Source organism: Cinclus cinclus, chromosome 5 (assembly GCF_963662255.1).
Source record: "Cinclus cinclus chromosome 5, bCinCin1.1, whole genome shotgun sequence".
NCBI classification, from domain to species: Eukaryota; Metazoa; Chordata; class Aves; order Passeriformes; family Cinclidae; genus Cinclus; species Cinclus cinclus.
The window spans coordinates 13055270-13076396 of NC_085050.1; the positions used below are offsets into that span (position 1 = coordinate 13055270).

The following is a 21127-nucleotide window of genomic DNA, read 5'->3' on the forward strand; positions in this document are numbered from 1 at the left end:
AAAGCTTTTGGGGTAACATACTGTCCATTTGGAAACAATGCCACCATGCAGTTAGACAAGGTCCTGGGTGCTTGAAGTTTGTAAAACAGGGTTGCCAAAGCAAACAAAGCAAACCAAAAATTCTATTTGTCCATTGATGTACCAATGGCAAGCAGCTGTTCAGTCAGAGAAGCAGCCAGAGCTGGCCAGCCACCAGGGCCAGCTCCAGGGAAAACAACTGCAGCTTGGCAAAGCCTGGCACACCACACACAGGGAAAGGGGCTCAAAGCAGAGGTCTGAGGGAAGCATGGCAATGGCAACTATTTCAGCTTTATCTGTCCTTAATAAATATACACACTGTGAAACAATTTTTCTCTCTGGTATTGATACGTAGATGAAAGAGATACTGAGGCTCAATGTATATTGAAAATAAGAGCACTGTGACTACTGCAAAAGTATTCAGAAACTAAATCCTCTAAAACCTAAGGAAAGACTAAAGCCCAGCTACATTAAACAAAATGAAACATAGAACAGACAGTCTGATAGTTTACAATGTTTAGAAGATATTATCATGCTAAGGAAAACTCGTGGAGCAGGACATTCCATGCAGGAGGAGCTAGATGAGTTAGCTAGAGAGATACCTAAAGTTTCATGGAATGTACCAGAATCAGGCCAGACAATACTTCCCCAAGAAAATAAGTGTAAATTTGAACTTTCAAAACTGAAGTTGACAGTGCACTGGCCTTTGCTTTGCAGGAGCAATCTCTCAGGAAAAATAGGCTGGGTGATTCAATTGCAGAATCACAGAAACAGAGAGAATGGAAGTACCTGAAGGGCAGTGTTTGAAGCAGTGACAGGTCTAAGATAGTTTGTCCTTATCTTATTTTCTGTTTTTTTTTTTCTTCAGTCAGATAAATGGAAAGCTGCACATGCTGTACAACCAAAACTGGCATGAATTAAATAACCATGTAGCCAGCAGCAATAATTCAGTGCCCATATTGCAGCAGATAACATCATTGTACACCTGTGAGCTTGCACCAAGTTGTCATCGACAGAAGCCATGGCTTCCTGAAGAATTAAGGACTCTGGCTAACAGAACACAAGATGCCAGCATGTGAAGATGAGCACACAGCTCTCAGCTGGGGTGGTGGGGAGGAGCAGGTCACCAGCACTGAAGTCACTGTGCTCTGTACTCTGCTCAGCCTGCTTTACCATGGTGGAATTTCCCAAATCTCAGTGGAGACACTGCAGATAGGTTTTCTCATAGGTTATGACCTATAAGGATCAGAATCTTGAATAAAAAGCATTACTGAGATTTATTGGATGGGATGCAATTAGGACTGCGGAAAGCAAGTAAGATTATCAAGTCACTGCAGCAGAGGACTTTTGTCACAACTGCACCTTTTTCCTTCAATAATCACTCTTGGTATGCTTTGCATACTGAAGAAACACTAATTCTAAAAATAATACCTTTGGAGACAAATAAAATTAAATTCTATATATTCAGATTTTTTAAAAAAATGCCTGTATTTAGGTATTACAATCTCTATTAGATTGCAAATTTTTTGTTGCATTTGCTCTTTTATACTATAATTTAAAAATTGGATATAGTCATATTTGTCCAGGTTATGTCAATATGGCAGGACACATAAAGTAATTAATGCATTTCTGCAATACTTCAGACAAAACATTTCAAGGAAAAAATGGGAAATATTTAATATAATTCTATTTTTTAAAGTATTATTTCATCTGGGTTTGCTGTAAAATGTTTTTCTCCTGGATTCAAATTTAAACCAAGGATTATTTGAGAGAATGGCTTACAGGGTGAAAATGAGATTAAAGAACTTGTGTTACTAGAGGAGGTGAATTTTAACCGGGAATACGAAGATCACAAGTGAAGGGGGGAGGAGAGAGGAAACACACTGTAGAAGGTGGTGAAAAAAAAAAAAGAAACAGAAAGGTACTAAGGAAAAAATAACAGTTGATCAAAAGAATAATAAGTTGACAGAACTGGCATGAAAAGGTATTAGAGGGAAATGAGATTGTCAATCCTCAGCACTTCCAGTAGAAAGCTTGGTAAAACTGAAGGAATAGGAAACAGCCAACCAGCCTTAAGCCAGTAACGCAGCCAGAGCTGACCACGGCCCCTCTGCACTGCACCTGGGCCTGCCCACCTGCCTCCTGCTGCACCTCGACCAATCTTGACAAACAAAAGATTGATAAAAAATCAATTTAGGGCTGCTTAACCTACTTCATACAAAAAGCAGTAAGGACTTTTGAATTGCCTCCAGTAATACTCATTGCTTTAGAACTATTTTTATCACAATGTCACATTTAAGAGACACTTTTGCATTTGATAACAAAGGAAATCGTCACTTAGGTTGTTAATAAATGCTTATTAACACTATGCCCCACAGCCAATATAAACACTTTTCTGTGGAGAGACTTCTACAGAACCACTGAAGGCAACAACCTCACATAATCCACAAAAATGCATCAAGCTCCAATTTGAAATTTCAATTTTCTGCTCAAGCTACTTCGGGCAGGAGTCTGTTCCAAACATCACTCTGATGAATTTCAGTGCGCAATTATTCACACAATATTTATAAAAAATCATTTTTGTATTTCAAGCCACATTGTCTTTGAGGTTAAGCCACTCTGTTCCTTCTTTCTCATGTTAATAAGGTACAGTCAGATCCTCTCCCTTCCCTCTGTTTACTTGTCCACACAGCAATGTTGCTATTACCTCCTCTTATAAGAAGGACCTCCGTCCTGCTCACAGCCCTTCTCATGTCCATCCCTTTTTCAAAGAGTCTCTTCCAGCAAGACACTCATCTCTGTTTTTTTCTCTCCTTTCCTCAAATCCATCACTGCTTAGATGCTATGGTTAATAGCCTCTTAGATATTTGCTCAATTTACAAGTAATAGACACATAACAGATCTCAGCAGAAAACTTATGAAACCATGACAGAAGATAAGTATTTGTAAATAGTATTATTCACAACAACTTCTGATAAGAAAAAAAACAACAAACTACAGAGCAGCAAAATAAAAACTACGTAACACTGAAGGAGTTTCAATGGGACCCCCACAAACCTAGGGAAAAAAATCCTGGCTTGACTGAAACCAAGAGAAATTAAAAGAAAAAACCCACCCACATACCCAACTAGAATATTCAAGCTGCCTCCACTAAATTGGCTGGAAATATTGCAATTCACATCAGGCAAAATTTTGCTTCTTTTACATGCTGATGTTACCCATCTTGAAAAATCTAATTCTACAGATAAAGTATATTTCTTCTTACATTATTTAACATCTGTCTTTAATAGTGCAATATTAATTAACTTCACAGTAAAGCAGGGTGCAGAAGCAGAAGCACTACATCCATAATTTGGTAGCAGCAACAATGTTGAAGAAAGGAAGGCAAGAAGAGAAATAAAACCGGCAAGAATGAGCTGTAATTAAGGAATAAGAGCTTGCGTGATACTTCATCTTTCAAACTGTATGCATGTTACAAAAAGAAAAATTAAAAACAACTACTGTTACATAAGGGCTGCCATATTCTAAGCAATCAAATTGGCCTCTTGAAATTTCATACACTCATTTGTAAGAGACTTGCTTCCAAGGCAAGAGAAGGGACATCTGTAGAAGCTACACAATAAAAGCCTTTTTAAGTTTTTTCCTAAAATCTATTGCTTTGGACGGGCAGGGGAGAAATCTATCTTTCAATAAGGGGTAAATTGAATCAAATTGTTAGCCTTCAGAAGAGCTGAACAGAATAAATGGACAGAATAAGAAAGCTGCTCAGGCAAAAATAAAAGTGTCAGGGAGTTGCCTTTGAATGGACAGAGAAGGACAAGCTCCTCTCCTTTCCAACACTTTACTATTTTTCCTGGTTGTTAGAAGGGACTCTGTGTTCAAGTTTCAGTGTGAGAGGATTGCTGCAGACCTTTCCTCCACACTTGCCTTGAAAATTTATCTCTGAATGAAAAGCACCTGGTCGCCTCAGATGTCCCCTGTGGTTCCTTCCAACCTTACTTGTAAGATTCTGTATTTCCAATTGCCAGCCTGAACAAAACTCAAGTTCATTTTTTCAGAGTAATGATGACATCCAGTGGTCACCAAGTTAATCTCAGCCTATGACAGCAAAACAAACTCTTATCTAAATAGATACTCTTTCCATAAAGGTGTGTGTTAACTGTGTGCTTCTACCACTTACTCTAAAAGCAGGACAAGTAAGGATTGCACTAAAAGAAACAGTAAAATCACTAATCAGGGTCTTCGTATTCAGGTTCTTATAATGACTCTATACAAGCCTTTTTCAGTTCTATCTCACATTGGAAAATTAGAGATTAAAAAATATAAAACCTCATAAGCATTTCCATGGTGCCCAAAGAAACTGGAAACCAGCAAAAATAGATGCACATGGAGAAAGGGGGAGAAGGACACCTGCAGATGGACACACAAAAACCACTCAAGCTGCTGAAACTGCTGGCCACATCTACCAAACTTAGTCATGCTTTTAGTACGGGCTTTTAAAAGACATGGAGGAAAGTAGTTTTCAAAGTGCTTCAAAATGAAAAAGGAATATTTCTGTTTTCCACTTTTGTAAAGAATCCAGTCAAAATATGAAAATATGACACTTAGAGCACGCTTGGGTTCTTTGACAGAAAAGGTCTGTTAAATACTTACTTGCCCAAATATTTCTGGCAGCCCCAAAACTTGACCAGTGAAAACACCAATACAAATGAAAATCGCTGTGACCTGACCCAGTGAACCACGGATTTCCTTAGGAGATATTTCACTCAAATACATGGGGAGGGCACTTAAGGAAATACCTACAAAGAAAGAATAAACCCCATATATTAAATTATAACATTTTTATTATGCCAGATATGCAACAAATTTCTATTGAAAGGATCCTGAGTGATAATCTGCTCACAAGGGTGGCATAAAAATATGTAAGGAACAGAATTATATCTGTCCATACATAACGTGAATTATTTTCCTTGCATATCTAATTACTCTTACACCATTTAATAACTATGGGATTGATTATCTGTTACACATCTACAGTGATGTGCATAGGCTGCTTTTTGATGTGGAGCCCCAAAGGTTACTCAGAGATTAGAATCTCCAGGAGAACAGCTTTTATGTTTTAAATTTACTCATTCCAAAGCGAGCAAAATCATGTTAACACTGGTGCAGGTAAGGGAAAAAAAGACCAGTGCATCAGTCAGACAGAGCAGACATTGTCAGATGAAGTATTTTTACTGTAAACAGTATTAGCAGATGTTCCTCTCAATACAGGCTTATAGCTGCAATGAACTCTCCACAACAGGCATAAAATAAGAGTTGGAATGCTGCTCAAATCCAGGAAGAGCACAAAGAAATGCACCACCTTGGTCAGTACAATGGCAGTGTTTGAACGGCTCCAGAAGTTTGGTTGCTTGATGATAATCTGAGTTCAAAATTAGCAGAAACCCTTCCTTCTATCTGCAAGATTATTCTGGTGTTGCAGTGCCTCCATGGTTTACATTCAAACTGGGAAGACCAGATTGCTAGGAACAATTGATGAGGTACCAAACCTTCCCTAGTCCTGCAGGTATCAGCATGAGATCCAACAACTTCTGTACACAGCAAAAAGCAATGTTAATAACAGAATACACGCTCCTAGTCAAGGGATTTTCATGGCATGGGTACACTCTACCACAGCTGGAAGAGAAAAGGTGGGGGAATAACCAGCATTGTTAGCAGTGGTGAGAATGGTGGCACATCCATTCAAGTGTCTACTCCAAACATAAGATCCTCCTGACCTTAGTGTGCCATTTTGCCCCAGTGAAATCAGTGTTGCTACAGCTAGTCCCTGGAACAACTCTTTGGTATAAAACAAATTTTAACTGGGGAAGAGGAGAAAGTGTGTGCATGGCATAAGCATTTCAGACACATAGAGTGTGACCAGAGCTTACCTGCATCAACACCCATGATAATGCGGCCCAGGATGAGCATTTCAAATGACCCTGCCAGCAGGGAAAGGGACATCAACAATGCAGCTGCCACTGCAAACACATTATTGAGCACCAATGTGCATTTCCTAAAAGGCAAAAGTGGTTTAAGTAGAAACCAGCATCATGGCAGTTAGATCTAGCTATATTACAAGCACACTAAGCCATCGTTCTTAAATATCTATAAATTATAAGTGCCTAACAAATGCTGCCTCTCAGATGTGTAGAGTTCTGAAAAACAATGCTATACCCAAGTGGATACAGTTTCATACCTATACCACAGTTTAAAAGAAAACACAGCATAGATAATTAAAGAGCTGTACTTCAGAAGCCCAGCAAGGAGCCAGCTTATGCATCCTAAAAACCCAAGTGCCAGGCCTAAGGCTCTGTGCATGAATATAAATAAGCACACTCTGGATAGATGTCTGTATGGAGAACCCAAAGAATAGACTTCAAATAACAATAAGCTGATATAACTACATGCACTTTAATTTTACATACAGTTTTTGACACTTCAAGAAGTTCCCAATTATGACATCATCTATGTCATTGTAATTCATCCTTAAACTCTCAATAATAATACCATACATTGAGGAAAATTAGCTCTTACTTGTAGAGTTACGAAAAACATTTTGGCTCATTCAAGCAATAAAAATCAACCCTTTTCTAAAAATTGTTGGAATTAACCAAAATGTAGGTTTACATTTTTCTTCCCCTCTTTTAAAATTATTTCATTCTATAACAGCTAAATAAAACACTAGTTTTATTTTTCAAATAAAAGAAATACTCTTCACAGCAAAATTATGCCTTTGTTAAAAAGTATAAACAAAATCACAAAAATATATTTCAAAATTTTCAAGACATCTAAATTTCTCATTTGCCAACAGCTTAATTCCTTTTTGTTTTCATCTTTCAGAACTTTCTGCTCAAGTCTGAGGGATCAATTAAAAAGAAGAGGAGTGACCAGGAGGGCTGTCTACCCCTTTCCTTTCTCGAGCAAGTGACAAACTGTCCCACCAGTTCTATTTTTTTTCAATGTGTAAGTATTGACTGGAAATTTCACACCCATTGAAGAAGTCACCCAACTTCTCACAACAGATGTGTACCTTTTTGAAAGCAAGTATTTTTAACACTTCTGTTTTTAATTACTCTTCCAGAGTTTTGAACACTGAATGAATAACATGGCTTGAAGATTGAAAAATGAGATAAAACTAGTTTCAAGTCTATGCAACATAACCATCAGAGTAATGACTGTACTATTTGGAATAGATTTTTCAGATGGATATACATTCTGAGACAGCTGAAGTGATAAAAATAATGACAAAAATGGGAAGAAAATTAGTTCAGGTCAAACAAGTCTTATCCATTGAGCTGAAGACGTAGCTTTTTTTCTCCTTTAATTTAAATAAAAACTATAAAATACACATCTTTTGAGAAAAAGTTGGTCACCAAACCCTTACACTATGCAGGCTGAAAACCCTTATACTTTGGGAGGCTGAAAAGGAAATGAAAACAAGAAGACACTCTATTTAGGGTGTTAGTATGGAAAGTAGTGTCTGTGGAAAGGTTTTGGAAGTGTTAGGGCTGCAGGGGTGGCTTCTGTAGGGAGATGGAGTGAGGGTGTAACAAGGTCAGTGGAGGAGAGGGTGATCCAGACCTGAGCAGGGACATCCCCAGAGGGACTGTGGTCCATGGCCACCCATGCTGGAGCACAGGAGTGAGGAGCAAGGGGTGGCTCAGAGCAATTGCTGCTCACTGACCCCAACCCCTGGCACTGTCCTTTCTCTCACTGAAGGCATGGAGTGTGACTACTGGCTGTGGTACCAAGAAGAAGGAGAGGAGCCCATTGTGATGCTCAGCCTAATATGTCTCCTTAGAAGTGACCTAAATCCCTTGAGCATACTGGTCTGCATGCTCAGGATAAACAACAACAGAAGAGGAGAATTTAAATTACAAAGTGTCAAAGCCACATCTGAACCTGGGAATTAGGTTTATGTGGATGAAGGTTTCCTTTCAAAAAATTACGTGTCTCTTGAAGTAAATAGGGCCTAGGAATCCAGTAATTTGGAGTTTATGTTTTTCACCTTACAGCAATATGATTCAAAAGTGTTCTTTTAAAATCATACATTATTTCTGACTAGAGCTTTTAATCCCCCTTAGCTCATTATTCTGTGTCAGTGTAAATGGAGCTCAGCTTCATCATGCACACAACCCTCCAACCTACACTTGAGCAATTTAACAGCAAAGTATTTTATTGTTCTGCCAACATTTCACCATGTGCTCCTCAATTACCATAACGACGTGTCAGTCTGGGATCCTAGGCCAGACAAACACACTGCAGTATGAACAGCAAACTCAAGAATCCTCTCTTTATTCACAGTACCCCTTCCCATCTCAGCTCCAGCACTCATCCACTGTGCCTGAAACAGAGCTGTTACATGGCTTAATGGAGATAAACATACTAAACAGGGCCAGAGTCTGCAAGTGTAAAGGTGTGCTCTGGAAACCTGACCAGCTCCAGTAGAGGTGGTGTATGTACAACACAGTCCAGCCACCATTTTCACAAACCTGCAAGCAAAGCTGCTCTACTCTCTGCTGAAAATTCAAACCTTCTGTGAGCCCATTTTTACTTTCCTTTATTTTAACAAAGACTCTGCAATATTCTGAGAATTAATCGGTCTGAGTCAGGCAAAGTTTCATGTTTCTAACAAGTGTGTTAAAGACAAATGTATGATTTGGCAGGAAAAAATTGAAAACCTAAAAAAAAAATAATGTAACTATGGAAAATATTTTAAAATTGGAAATCAAGTGCTGAAGTAACAAAATAAATTCATGAAGAATGGCTTACATCTAAGAATACTGATTTGTAAGCATGAAATGGAAGAACCTGAAAATACACCCTTTGACATGAAAAATTATGTATGGACAAGTTAGGAGAATGAAAAATAGAGCTAGGAAAGTACAATATAATAGAAATAGTGAAAATGTAAAACAGGAAAATAAGGACACTGGAGGTTTACATTTAAGCCTCCATGATGATCTTCTTCTGTGATTTAACTGACTAAAAGATATCAAAAATATTGAATTTACAATGAAGAAAAATCCAAATAAGCAGTTATAATGAATGCGATAATGGTGGGAATTTTTTCATGCCCCTCTAAATATAGATAAATTATTACAATTCTATTTGAAAGACTGTATGACACAAAATTTTGACAGGAATACCTAGTTAGTATCTGCAGCAAAAATGCAAACACACACCAACACAAACATTCCTAAAATACTCATATTCTCCATGGTCAAGACTTGGTCAAATACTGCATCGAACAGAATGGATGGCATACCCCCTTCTTGGGGAAGGCCATACATGAACTTCATCCTAGTCCAGTTCTTCAAACTGTGCTTTAGGTTGATACAAGGATTGAAAAAAAGAGTAAATTTTTATTACCATATGACAGCAAATGTTGTTAGCAAATATGTTGATAGCTTTGTTTGTTTACAGTAAGATACTCAGCAGACTCATGAAACAAGATTCTGCCAGTCCTTTGTGAAATCATTTCTAGTTTATGGTATTTTCCTTTGGCACACTTGACAAGTTACACTCCTTGACGTCTCAACCCACTGCCCATTCAGAGCAAATGGCTTCTGTGACTCAAATGATGCACAGTAAGTTTTCAGAATTTAAATTGTTTTGTTTTCCTTTGTTTTGTTTGTTTGTTTTAATTTTTTTTTAATAAAAGCAAAACCTTCTAGAGAGACTAAGTTTAGAAAATGCAAACTTACCTTCCAAAGAACTTCACAATTGGGGTAACAATAATGGCACCCACAAGGCCACCGATGGCAAAAATAGAAACAGTTATGGACCAGAGGAGCGTCAGCGTGCCTTCATCCACTGAGAAACCATATCTCCTCTCCCAAGTTTCATTGTAAAACTTCTTGATATACTGAAAGAAAATATAATAAAAATATGTGCGAAAAAAAAAAAACAACCAAAAAAAAAAATACCCACACTTTAGGAAGATAACTGAGAGAAACAGAATTAAAAACCCAGAAAACCCCCAGCAGATTTCTTGCAGGAATCACTCTTGCTTTTCTGTCTCCATCCTCCAAAAATTGGAGTTTCATTCATAGATACAACTACAACCAAACTGAATCAGTCCAAGCATATGTGCATGGAACTACAAGACAGTACCAAACCAGGTGGGGAAAAAACCCCACAGGTAGACAAGAATGTCCAGGACAAGATCACTCTTTAGCCTTTAACATGCCACAGTTTACACTCTGCTTTCCTCACATGAGAACAACTCCAGGTGTTTGAAGGATGCTTTCTAACTACTTCCCTTCCCTGATGTTTAATTAGACTAAGTTCTTAATCTTTTTAAAAGGTAAAAATGCCATAGCTCCAGGACAGCATTTTAACATAGTCTCTGTACTGCCTGCAGAGACATCACCTATTTACTTTCCATTTAATCAGGCTTCCTTGGTTTTATGCTGCTCCAATTTCAAAACCAAGGCAATGCCACCGTGGTGCCTGATGCTCTGGTGAGGAAACAGCACCAGGAAGTTGCAGTCACTACAGCAGAAGGGCACAACACACTTGGGAAAACCTCTCATGTTCTACAGTATCAAAAGTTTAATCTTGGCACTTCTCCACAGTTTTTTCTCTGATTTTCTTCAGAATGTAACAGCTCCTAAATTATCCTGGGACAGGACTCAGCATAAGAAGCCACTACATTTTCCTTGTTCAAACGAGCAACTTCAAACTTTACCTGAAGTCTGAAACACATGGAACGTTTTCTTTGAGGGCTTTTAGTTTGAATCATCACCTCTCCATCTATAAAATATCTAAGAAAGGTGAAGGTAAATTATGCAATTCCCTGTCTTCCATCTATCAAATTTCTAGTAAACTTCTTGTGCCCTGAATTAAAAGGAGAGCAGGGTTATTTCTCCCATCCTATCTTAAATGCTTCTAAATAGACAGGGGGGAAAATAATTAAAAGAAAATAAAAATAAAAGTAAAAACAAAAAATAAAATAAAAATAAAGAGTCAATTTGGTGCTTGAATAATTTAGAAGTCTCACAGTAAGATTCCAAATTAATTTACCATTAAATCAAGTACTAACATCTTTGTTCTTTAATGTCAGTATTCAGATTCTTTTTAGATTCAGACACCTTCTTGTCTATTTGAAATTAATTTCTGATTGTAATGAATACTAAGAGAAAACACTTTTAGAACACCATTAGCATGTCTTGTTAATGATACTGGCTAAAAATAGTATGTAAATTACTCTCCCCTTGTGCTATGACTAATTTTATCAGCATAGCAAATATTCAAGAAAAGAAAGTACAAACTAAAATACTCACTAGTAACAGATGGATGTTCTGACATGTACTAGCACCTCTCTCTGGACTCCTATTGCCAATAAATATGAAGCTATAACCTACAACACCTATAAAACCTATAACAAAGATTTTCAGAAGATGCACATGAAACAAAGCAAACCTGGTAGACAAATCCACTGGATTTGAATCTATTGAATTTTGTGTAAAAGCTCCTTTGGGATTATGATCAGATGTCTCAATAGCACTAAAGGAATAAACCTGTATACAAAAGTTTTAGCCCCTAAACAAAACCTACAAAAAATGCTGGCTGACTGATATCAGTACCTTATTTTCTCAACTGCCTCAGATCTTAACGACAGAAATGCTGGGATGAGAAATAGGAATATAAGGAATATTTAATTTTTTAATATATTAATCTAATGGATATATTTTAAAAACAAGAGAGACATTTTCCTTGTCTTACCCATGGTTACAGAGGTCATTCACAGGCGGTGACAGCCACTGAAGCAGCTGTCACAGCAGGCTGCATGTTTGTGCTGTAGAAACTCAGAGCTGCAGCCTCCTGCAGGAAGAGGGCAAGGGCTGCGATGCAGAAAGTAGCAGGGACTTTGCTTCCCGCACAGAGCACAAAGAACATCATTGTTTCACAGGCATTGCCCACAGTCAGCCCATGAAATGAACTGCAGAAACTCAGCTCAGAAAAAGACAGCTTCATCTTGTATTCAATTAAATCTTTTGTCTTCCTTCTGCCAAAAGCTCACGTATGTTTTTAATAATTTTTGGTAACTCTTTGAACAAGCCCATGGAAACTTGTAATTCTGGGTTTCTCAGGGAATCATACCTGTGATGGGCCACACTCTTTCCCACAGAACTACAGGGAACTGAGTGGAAAGCAATCTTAGCTCTGAACAGAGTATGTGCAGCTTATTTCCCCCTTGCAACAGTCAGGAGGTTAGACTAACTCTGCCTCATGAGATGACCAGAAGTAAAGTCCACCAGTGAGAACTATAGAATTCCCCTGAGGTCTGATAAGCTGACTCAATTTGTGGCACTGAAAGAAAATGGACACAAGAATTTACAAATAGCTCTTGAACACTTCAGATGTTGACATCCTGCTGATATGCTCGGTTTGGGAATCCTAGAAACATTCTGTGTTTTAGTCAACTGTCACTGTTAAGCCTTTTCCCCATACTTCTAAAAGGTTTATACAGTCCTTCTCTAAGGCTGGAGGACTACAGCATCAAGATGAGTTGTACTGAAGTAAACAGGGGCAGAAGATACCCAGCATCTTACAGAGAGAAGGACAATTGACAGTGTCGGCTGTAAGCTTCATGTCACCACAAGAAATTATTCGTTCTACCAAGTTTATAAATGAAAGTCATCTTGTAGGAATTACTGCACTCCAAGTAAACCTCTTAAAAGGTTGCTTTTATCTACAGCTATAAGATACTCTGCTTTGGTGTTTCTCAGTCATCTCATATGAGTATTCCAAAGGGTCACCTTGCAGCACCGATTCAGCAACACACAGGTGAAAACAGAAGGAGTAAAGGTTCCTTTTCTTGTGCTGCAAGAAGCACAGCTTTGATATGGCTCACTGTTCCCCACCATGGCTATGAACTCAGCCTATGCTCTTCCCTTCTGCTGCTGGTCACTGCTGCTACAGGGACAGGGACAGGGACAGGGACAGGGACAGGAAAGTGGTCTGTCATAGGCAAATGGATGACACACATTAATCCTGGAGCTAGAGAGAGGGCCAGAGGACAGAGTGGTGCTTTATTCTTGAACTACACAATTTCCTTGTCAGTACAACTGCTCCTCAGTGCTAGCTAATGTATAGCTTAACACGAATAAGAGAGATATGAAGTTCTCAATCAAACACTGAAACCAAGGGAGACTTCATGCATACCTGTAATGGTATGACCAAAGCCACCAGCATAGTGCACAGTTTTAGCCAAAAAGCCACACTAAAGATTTCAAGCAAAACCAGACAATCCTGGAAATGTTATGAAGTACAAAACCTGGAATTTAGCAGTTGTCACGGGGTTGCATTTTCAACCTCCCCCCTATACCACTGTAGTCTATTGCATGATTCAAAGAGAACTTTGTGAGTGCTGCCAAAGAGCACATCCCCATCATCCTTTCTTTCCCCTACTCCTCTAGAAAGTGACAGGAAAGCTCCGACTACCAGGACAGTCCATTTTTAAAATAGTACTTAAAAGAAGAAAGTAGTTTAGAAATCAGCTTGTTCTCACTGCTCTGTTGACAGCCCCAAGGCAGTGCAGAAAGGATTTTTCCATCAGGATAATCAATACCATTGCTCACAGAATTATGGCTTCTTGCTGATTTTTCCTAAGCTGTGTTTATCCTCTGATGGCAGCAAGGTGAAATGATGCTTGGACATGCCATGCTAACATCCAGTTTATTCAACCTTGAGTTATCAGTATATAAAACACCAGGAACTTGAAGAAAACTCCCAGAAGTTATGAAGCGAGCAATTAAAAATTTCTATAGACTGAGTCTCTTCCTACTCCTTTGAGTCAACAGTTTACCAATTAAAATCCAGATATAAAATATAAATTTAAAAAAGGCTTATTTCATTGTTTGCATAAATATAGCATCCACCTTTAACATCAAAAAAACTGTTTAGGTGGAAATCTAGCCACATACTTTAATAGGAGATTTTCATAAAAGAACGAGCTTAGCTTTGGAAATGAACTATTTTAAGATGTAATTTCCATAGTTAATTCCCTGTATTTACTAGCTACTTTTCAAAGTAGTGCTGCTTGCAACTCCACTGGATTGCTTCCTGCTGTGCTTGACTGAATTGAGGCTCTCTAGACAACCAGTGTAAAAACAAAATGTTCAGATTTCCATTTGTAATAACTGATACTTTAATGAAATCCCCACAATTTCTGTATACTGATTTCACAGTGCTCTATTAATCAAATCTATCCCATATGTTGCAGCCAATAGATGGCCAACACAGGAGTTTAAAATTCCAAACCAAACAAGGCATGTCAACAAAGCACAGAAGAGGAGGTCCATTATCTAAATGGAAACCAAAAGCATTATTTATAATATCAGTACTGTGGGGATGAAATGTGCAGCCCTCTAGAATTGAATGACACGAACAGAAGTTGCTGAACATGTGCATGCAGCTACTGAATACCCACCAGCCAGATATTAAAAATACTTTATCACATAAAACTGTGCAAGGAGATTCAGGATTAGCCTGGACCTGGGAGAATGAGAAGCAAACCACACGCACCCATTCACCTCAACAGCAGCATTTAGCTCTCTGGCAGTTACTGGATCCATGTGAAACCCTCATGGGAAGCAGAAATAAAGTTTTGGGCAAAGGAATGTCACTATATGAGATTTAATCCCCTTCTACTACGTAATCAGGACTGTAAAGGCAGGATGCTGAGGAGCGCAATAGCTGGACAAGGCTGCCCTCTACTGATGTTAAATTCCACTTTAGTCAGTCACTTACCACTGCGGGAGCGTTCACCACCGATAGATTGTAACCATAAAGAAAAGACGACCCAAAAGCACCAGTTAAGGAGGCTACAATAAGACTTCCAGACCAATTCTGGAAAACAAAGAAAAGATGCAGCCATTGTTAATACTCTCAAAATTAATGTACCTGGGGTTTTAAATTCTCCTTAGCGATCTTGCATAGCTCCTGCAGGCAAATGTCCTTGCTGCAGAAAGCCTGAAATACTTTCCCTTGCTCAATCTCAGAAACATTACATTTGAAGTGACAGCATGTCGCTTAACATCTGTGGAGGCATAAGTGAACATTTGAACTTATTTCAACCTCACAGAGTTCTGCTGCAAGCATTCTATTAGCTCCCACTCCAAAAAGTAAAATGATGGGGAAGCATAATCTCAGCAAAGGAAATTGTTGACAGTATACATCAGTAACACAGTGAAGTAAGGTATAGCACGTATGTCATACAACAGGTCTGTGGGTAGGTCTGACTTGGATGAAACTCATGAGATGGTGTGTCCCCCCCACCAAAAGGATTAATGAAACTGTGACCAAAAACTGCTTTGGTTTCAGAGCTTTTCATTTGCATTCCTTTCCAACATCCCCACTATTACTTTCTGACACTCACTTCTGCTGGATTACAGAAAGCTGAAGAAGAGACCATTCCCAGCCATTCCAAGAGACATTGAAGTTAGTGTTTTGGTGATGGGTCAGTTGCAAATACCATTGTGTAGATAATGAAAGATGACTCTGAATGTGTTAAAATGGATGTATTTTTAATGTGTTTTCAATTTTAAAAACAACTATGGCAAGAATATAGAATTTCGGGCACAGTTCACTGCTGTTTATGCCCAGCCTCAAACCTTTCAAAAGGAGGAAGACCTGCTTAAGCAGGCCTAAGAAACTCAGCTCCAGTTACATCACTCACCATACTACAACGAGGGACTAGGTTAATGACTAGGTTAATAAGTGAATACATTCTGTTAACTGCACAAAGCTGTGTGCTCGCTTTGAAAAATGCAGGTCCTGAGCCTGATGGGGGTTTGTGTAGGTGGCTCATGGCATAGCTGCAGTGCCAGTGGACTGGAACGAGCTCCACCAGCCTTGAGGGCACAGCAGGACAGGTGAACACACCGTGGATGTTGGCATGTGCCAGAGCTCCTGTGCCACACTGTTGGCATGGACTCTGCCATCTGTGGAGAAGGGATGAGATACCCAGGTGCCAGGGTGGGGAGCGCAGTGTACAGCCCAGCATATGTGGGGTCTGCCACACTCATAGCTGCCAGCTCTGAGTGTTCAAAATGCACCCTGTAGGATGGCTGAGTGTTTTTAACTTCTTCCACATGATGTGGGAACCTTTTAAGAGATTACACAGTTCATTAACCAGCCTGGTTTTGGTCAGGTCAGGAGGAAGTATGCAGGGGGTGAAAAGCCTTGTGTAAGAATTATATCCTGTTGAGATCATTACAAAAGCCAAATACAATTTATTATTATTAGCCACCTTCTTAAAATGAGCAAGCCACACACACACAGGGTTTGCACCATTACTTTGTTAATAAAATGTAGAAATTTGACATAAGGATTTGTTTAACTTCTGATGATAACACCTCATAATAGGTGCTTATTTTTTCTCGGCTATGCACAAGCATTCCTCCACTTAGAAGAAATTGCTACTACTCTGAACGAATGATGCTGGGGAAAATATTTCTGGTGGTCTACCAGGCTGCTCCCAAAGGGTTCACAAACAATAAGCATGAGTTCCCAAGTGTTGGGCAGTAATCTTGATGTAATATTTCTAAAGGGTTCTACTGCAACAATATTAGACACTTCATAAAAATCCTGCAAGTAAAATCATTTGGAACGCATAGCCTCATGGTCATTAAAAGTGCCAATGTATGCACAAAACTCTCAGTACAGGTAAATTATAAGCATCTGAGGCTAAGTGGAAGATAATGCAGGGCAAATCACAGAAGTGCTTAGAAAACCTCACACTGTAATAACTTGGTTTAAAATCTTGTTCAGTACCATGAAGTCTTCAAGTATATTGGCTGCTGTAGAAAACCTCAGGCTCACTCAATTCTGAGGTTTTGGAACTTGGAACATGAACTTCAACTTCTCCATGACCTGTCTCCTTGTTCAGTATTTTAAATATTTGCTCAGGTTTCAGCAATACCAGATAAAGAAAAAAGCAAAATGAAGCAAGAATGCAACAAAACAAAAAAAAAATCAAACTGTTGCTCCAAAAAAATTTACCCTGTGGCAACATTATTAAAAGGAAAGGAAAGATAAACACAACCCATAGTGTCTTTAAAAATGGCCAGGAAACAAGAAGGCAACCACGCCTCCTTCATAGGTGTTCCTTGGCTTCACGGCCATGCGTGCGCTCATGCGTCGCTGCTGCCAGCCCGGGGGCAGGAGCGTGTGGCCGTCACCACAGCAATAAGTGCTCAGTCAGGAAAGCTGAATGTCAGATCACAGAAAGACCTGCAGGTACCCGAGGACTGCTTACCAGTGAAAGCCCACGTTTTTGATCTAATTACAGATCTCAGAGCGCTGTGGTCTGCAGACGCTTTCCTCAATTCCAGTCCGTGTTCAGTATGCAGTGAAATATTTGTGCTGGCTACCATGAGTCTCAAATTGTCTTTTTCTTTTTTTTTTTTTTTTTTTTTTTTTCATTTACTGCATGACAGTTTGCATTTTGCATTTCAGTTTTCAAAACACAGTTTAGAGTACTGTACTTTGGTTAGTTATGGCCCCCTCCTCAGACTAAAATTAAACACAATTGTTAGCGGTAAACATTGCATACAAGCATAAGGAAGTTTAATATTTTAAAATAGATATTGCTAATCGACACAGGAGAGCTGGACTCTGGAGCACCATACTGGGGATAGATACCCTTACTGAGACCCAGGTCCCGAGGCCAGGTGCTCCGGGCAGGCGCCCGCGGGGCCGGCGCCCTCCGGTAGCTCTGTCCTCGGGGCTGTGAGCGATGAATGGAAACCTCCATCCCTCTGTCCCCGGCTCTGCCCTTGCCCTGAGGGCTTGCCAACACGGGTGGTCCTGGGGAGCAGCGAGGAAGCAACAGCAGCGCCCTCGCCTTGCTCTACTAACACCGGCCAGCTCTTCACCCGCGGCGGCGGCTGCGCTCCCCGGCCGGGCACTCACGGGCCCCGCGCTGACCCCCGCCCATCCTCCGGCTCCCGGCTCGGCGGCTGCGATGTTTGCAGCTCTGCCCACCACCGGCCTACCCTGCACCGGTACTAACAACTTTCCGAACGGGGAAGGGCTACGCAACCTGAGTTCCTCCTGGCTTTGGGGGTACCCCCGGGCTGTTAGTCCGGCTCCCGCAGTTTCCGCCCACCACCCTCCCCACCACGCCGGAGAGGATCGGAATCACCCCCTCTCCCGTTAATCCTGCCCGAGGCGTGGGAAGTGCGGGCCGAGCTCCCTCCGCCCGCCCCGCCGGTCTCGCTCCCGCTCCGCGGTAAGGGAGCGAGCATTCCCGCAGCACGGAAAGCTGCCCCGCGCTACTTACGCCCCGGCGGGCGCGGCCGCCGCGCCCCGCTCCCCTCTGCACCAGCGTGCGCGCCTCGGGCTCCGCCGCTCCGGCCATGCCGCCTCCGCACGCGCGCAACGGCCGCGCATCTCCGGGGACAGCGCGGGGCAGCGCGGGGGCGGGCGGGGGGCGGCGGCCCTGTCCCTGCCCCTGTCCCTGCCCCTGTCACTGCCCCTGTCCCTGTCACTGTCCCTGCCCCTGTCACTGCCCCTGTCCCTGCCTTTGCCCCTGTCTCTGCCCCTGTCACTGCTCCAGCCCCTGTCCTTGCCCCTGCCCCTGTCCCTGCCCCTGTCCCTGCCCTTGCCCCTGTCCCTGCCCCTGTCTCTACCCCTGTCACTGCTCCTGCCCCTGCCCCTGTCCCTGCCCCTGTCCCTGTCCCTGTCACTGCCCCTGCCCCTGTCACTGCCCCTGCCGCTGCTCCTATCCCTGTCCCTGTCCCTATCCCTGTCCCTGTCACTGCCCCTGTTCCTGCCCGTGCCGCTGTCCCTGCTCCTGTCCCTTCCCCTGTCCCTGCCTCCCGGGAGGGGACAGAGCCGGTACGCGGGGCTGCGGGCAGGACTCGAGCGATGTGGAAGGCGAGCTCACTTCTGTGCGTGCTCACACATAGCTTAGGAGAATGTGCCCGCCCGCCGCCGTGCCTGGGGCTGCACAGGCCCTGTCCCTGCGCGGGCTTTACCCAGCAGCGCAGGTAGGGCAGGGCAGTGTCACCACTCGGGGTCCATCGCGGCCCCGCCGCCGAGTGGCACTGGGGCTGGGGGACCACGGCTTGCAGGAGCCCCTGCCGCGGTCCCGACTGGAGACCTGGGCAGTCTTTCTGGGGGCAAGGCTCTAGACTAAGGAGGGGAAGACTTTTCCCGTGTTGCCGAGGCTGGAAAGTGAAGGTACTGCAAGACTTGTAGCCAATCAAGATGTTAAGGATGTTTCACAGCCTTAGGAGGTTTAGATCTGACATGCCACACTACTGCTGTGTTAAAGATGGGGATTAGACATGCCACCTGGGGAAGATAAAAGCTTTCAGCTATTATATTTGAAGGTACATACTTGCAATCATGGAATTTTGAACTGCTAAGAGTTAAATGACACCTTCTAGATGGCAATGATGAGTATTAAGTGCATCTGGGAATTGTTCCCAAGTGACTGCAGCTGATATTGGTGTAAATCTGAGCAGTTTTCACTTCTGATATGTTACATACCCCAGAACTAGCTTAGAGCTCTCAAAGACATAGTAAGTAGTGGCATTGAGCAATGCAGGCTGGAAAGCAGTTTATGATGCAGCAGCTTTGGAGTGTCATTGGTTCAGATCAAGATGACCAGTGTTTGAATAGGAAGACAGTTGCTACTCATTAATGTGTACAATTATTGTACATGTTGATAGAAGTTCTGGACAACATTTATAATCTCTGAATTGTTGTGAGCAGTAAAAAAGTCTAGTCAGGAGAATCAAGCCCCTGGAATATATCGGTTGTATTTGAGATTAATCAGACACCTCTGTTTTGTTTTGTTTTATGATAAATAGCAGTGCAAGTTGTTCAGTTCATACTCAAATACAAATACCATGCCTACATGTGATTAATATGTACATAATTTCTCACCTTAACACACAATTTTTGACCCTTTCCAATCACTGTTAGTTAGTTACAGAAATGAAACATACACTACTAGAAAAAAAAAGAAGAAAAAAAAGAAAGGTAACTATTCATATAGGTTCAAAACAATTATTTCATAATAATTGTCTTCCTCCAGTCTCCAAATAGCAAACAAATGCCTTGACAGGAGATTTGATGAATTCACTCACCACTTTTTTCTTTTCTGCATTATTTTCTTTCGTCATGCTGTTGCTTTGCTGTTTATTCTCCATTCTGTTACCTTGTTAAATAATAGCTGAGGAAGAAAAAAAGGGAAAATTGTGCTGCTGTTCAGGAGGGAAAAAAGATACAGGCTCTTTAGTAAACATGCTGTCACTATTAGAGGAGGAACATCAGACCCACAGCAACTGCAAAAGAAGTTTAGTCAGTCAGGTGGAACTACATTACTATGGCTGGGCTCCAGCCAGGGCATTTGGATTAATTGTTGGTGTGATTCTAATGATTATTAGACCATATACTAGCTAGGTCATTGTGCATTTGAAAAGGAGGGGTCCATTTATTTACTGTTCTGTCAAGCAAATTCTTGGCTGTACATCACCATATGTACTTAAATAATGTTAAAGGACATTTCAATCTAAATTTATTAAGAAACTAAACTGGTTTCTGGTGTTTCAGAGAGGATCTGATGCTGTTGTTTACGTGGTGCTTCATTGTATGGTCTCGGGCAGTCTGACAGTTTGTTCAGTTAAGTTGGAACAGGTATTACTCTGTTGTTCTCCTTCAACATGTTGAAATGACAGCACATTTCAAGATTTTTGCCTATGTGGCCATTATGGTAGTGATAGATCCAGTCCTGAATACACGTTGTCTTCCAGACAGGAGTCTACAAGACAGTGAGCTATGGGCCGTGGGGAGTAACGGGCAGTTTGGTGAAGCAGCACACTGGATTGTTGAGGCCATCACACTTACAAGAGATTTTTAGGATGAAATCACTTCTATGAGACATCAGCAGTACTGGGACCGTTATATCAGATGGTTCCAAGCAATCAGTCTGAACTTTTAAGCAAGAGAAACCAGAGATACAACACCGTCCTAGTAGCACTAAAGCCTGAAAGTTGCCTTCTTCCCTCTCTACTTACCAGTGCAATCAATACTAACAACCTGC

The 21127-nt window shown here is 41.1% G+C and overlaps 1 protein-coding gene across 3 annotated transcripts in view; it reads right to left on the reverse strand.

The window, feature by feature from the left end:
* SLC2A9 (solute carrier family 2 member 9) overlaps nucleotides 1–20234 on the reverse strand; it is an 80322-nt gene extending 60088 nt beyond the window's left edge. Inside the window, exons 1-5 of one of the 3 annotated variants that reach the window (XM_062493385.1) lie at nucleotides 20172–20234; nucleotides 14821–14919; nucleotides 9768–9928; nucleotides 5949–6073; nucleotides 4672–4817 (exon numbers count right to left, since the gene is read on the reverse strand). In XM_062493385.1, the coding sequence (XP_062349369.1) occupies nucleotides 4672–4817; nucleotides 5949–6073; nucleotides 9768–9928; nucleotides 14821–14919; nucleotides 20172–20234 (594 nt within the window). Of the gene's footprint in view, nucleotides 1–4671; nucleotides 4818–5948; nucleotides 6074–9767; nucleotides 9929–14820; nucleotides 14920–18346; nucleotides 18434–20171 lie in introns of those variants that run through there. The other 2 variants (XM_062493384.1, XM_062493383.1) reach the window with 2 other exon arrangements.
* Between the last annotated feature and the right edge of the window lie 893 nt (nucleotides 20235–21127).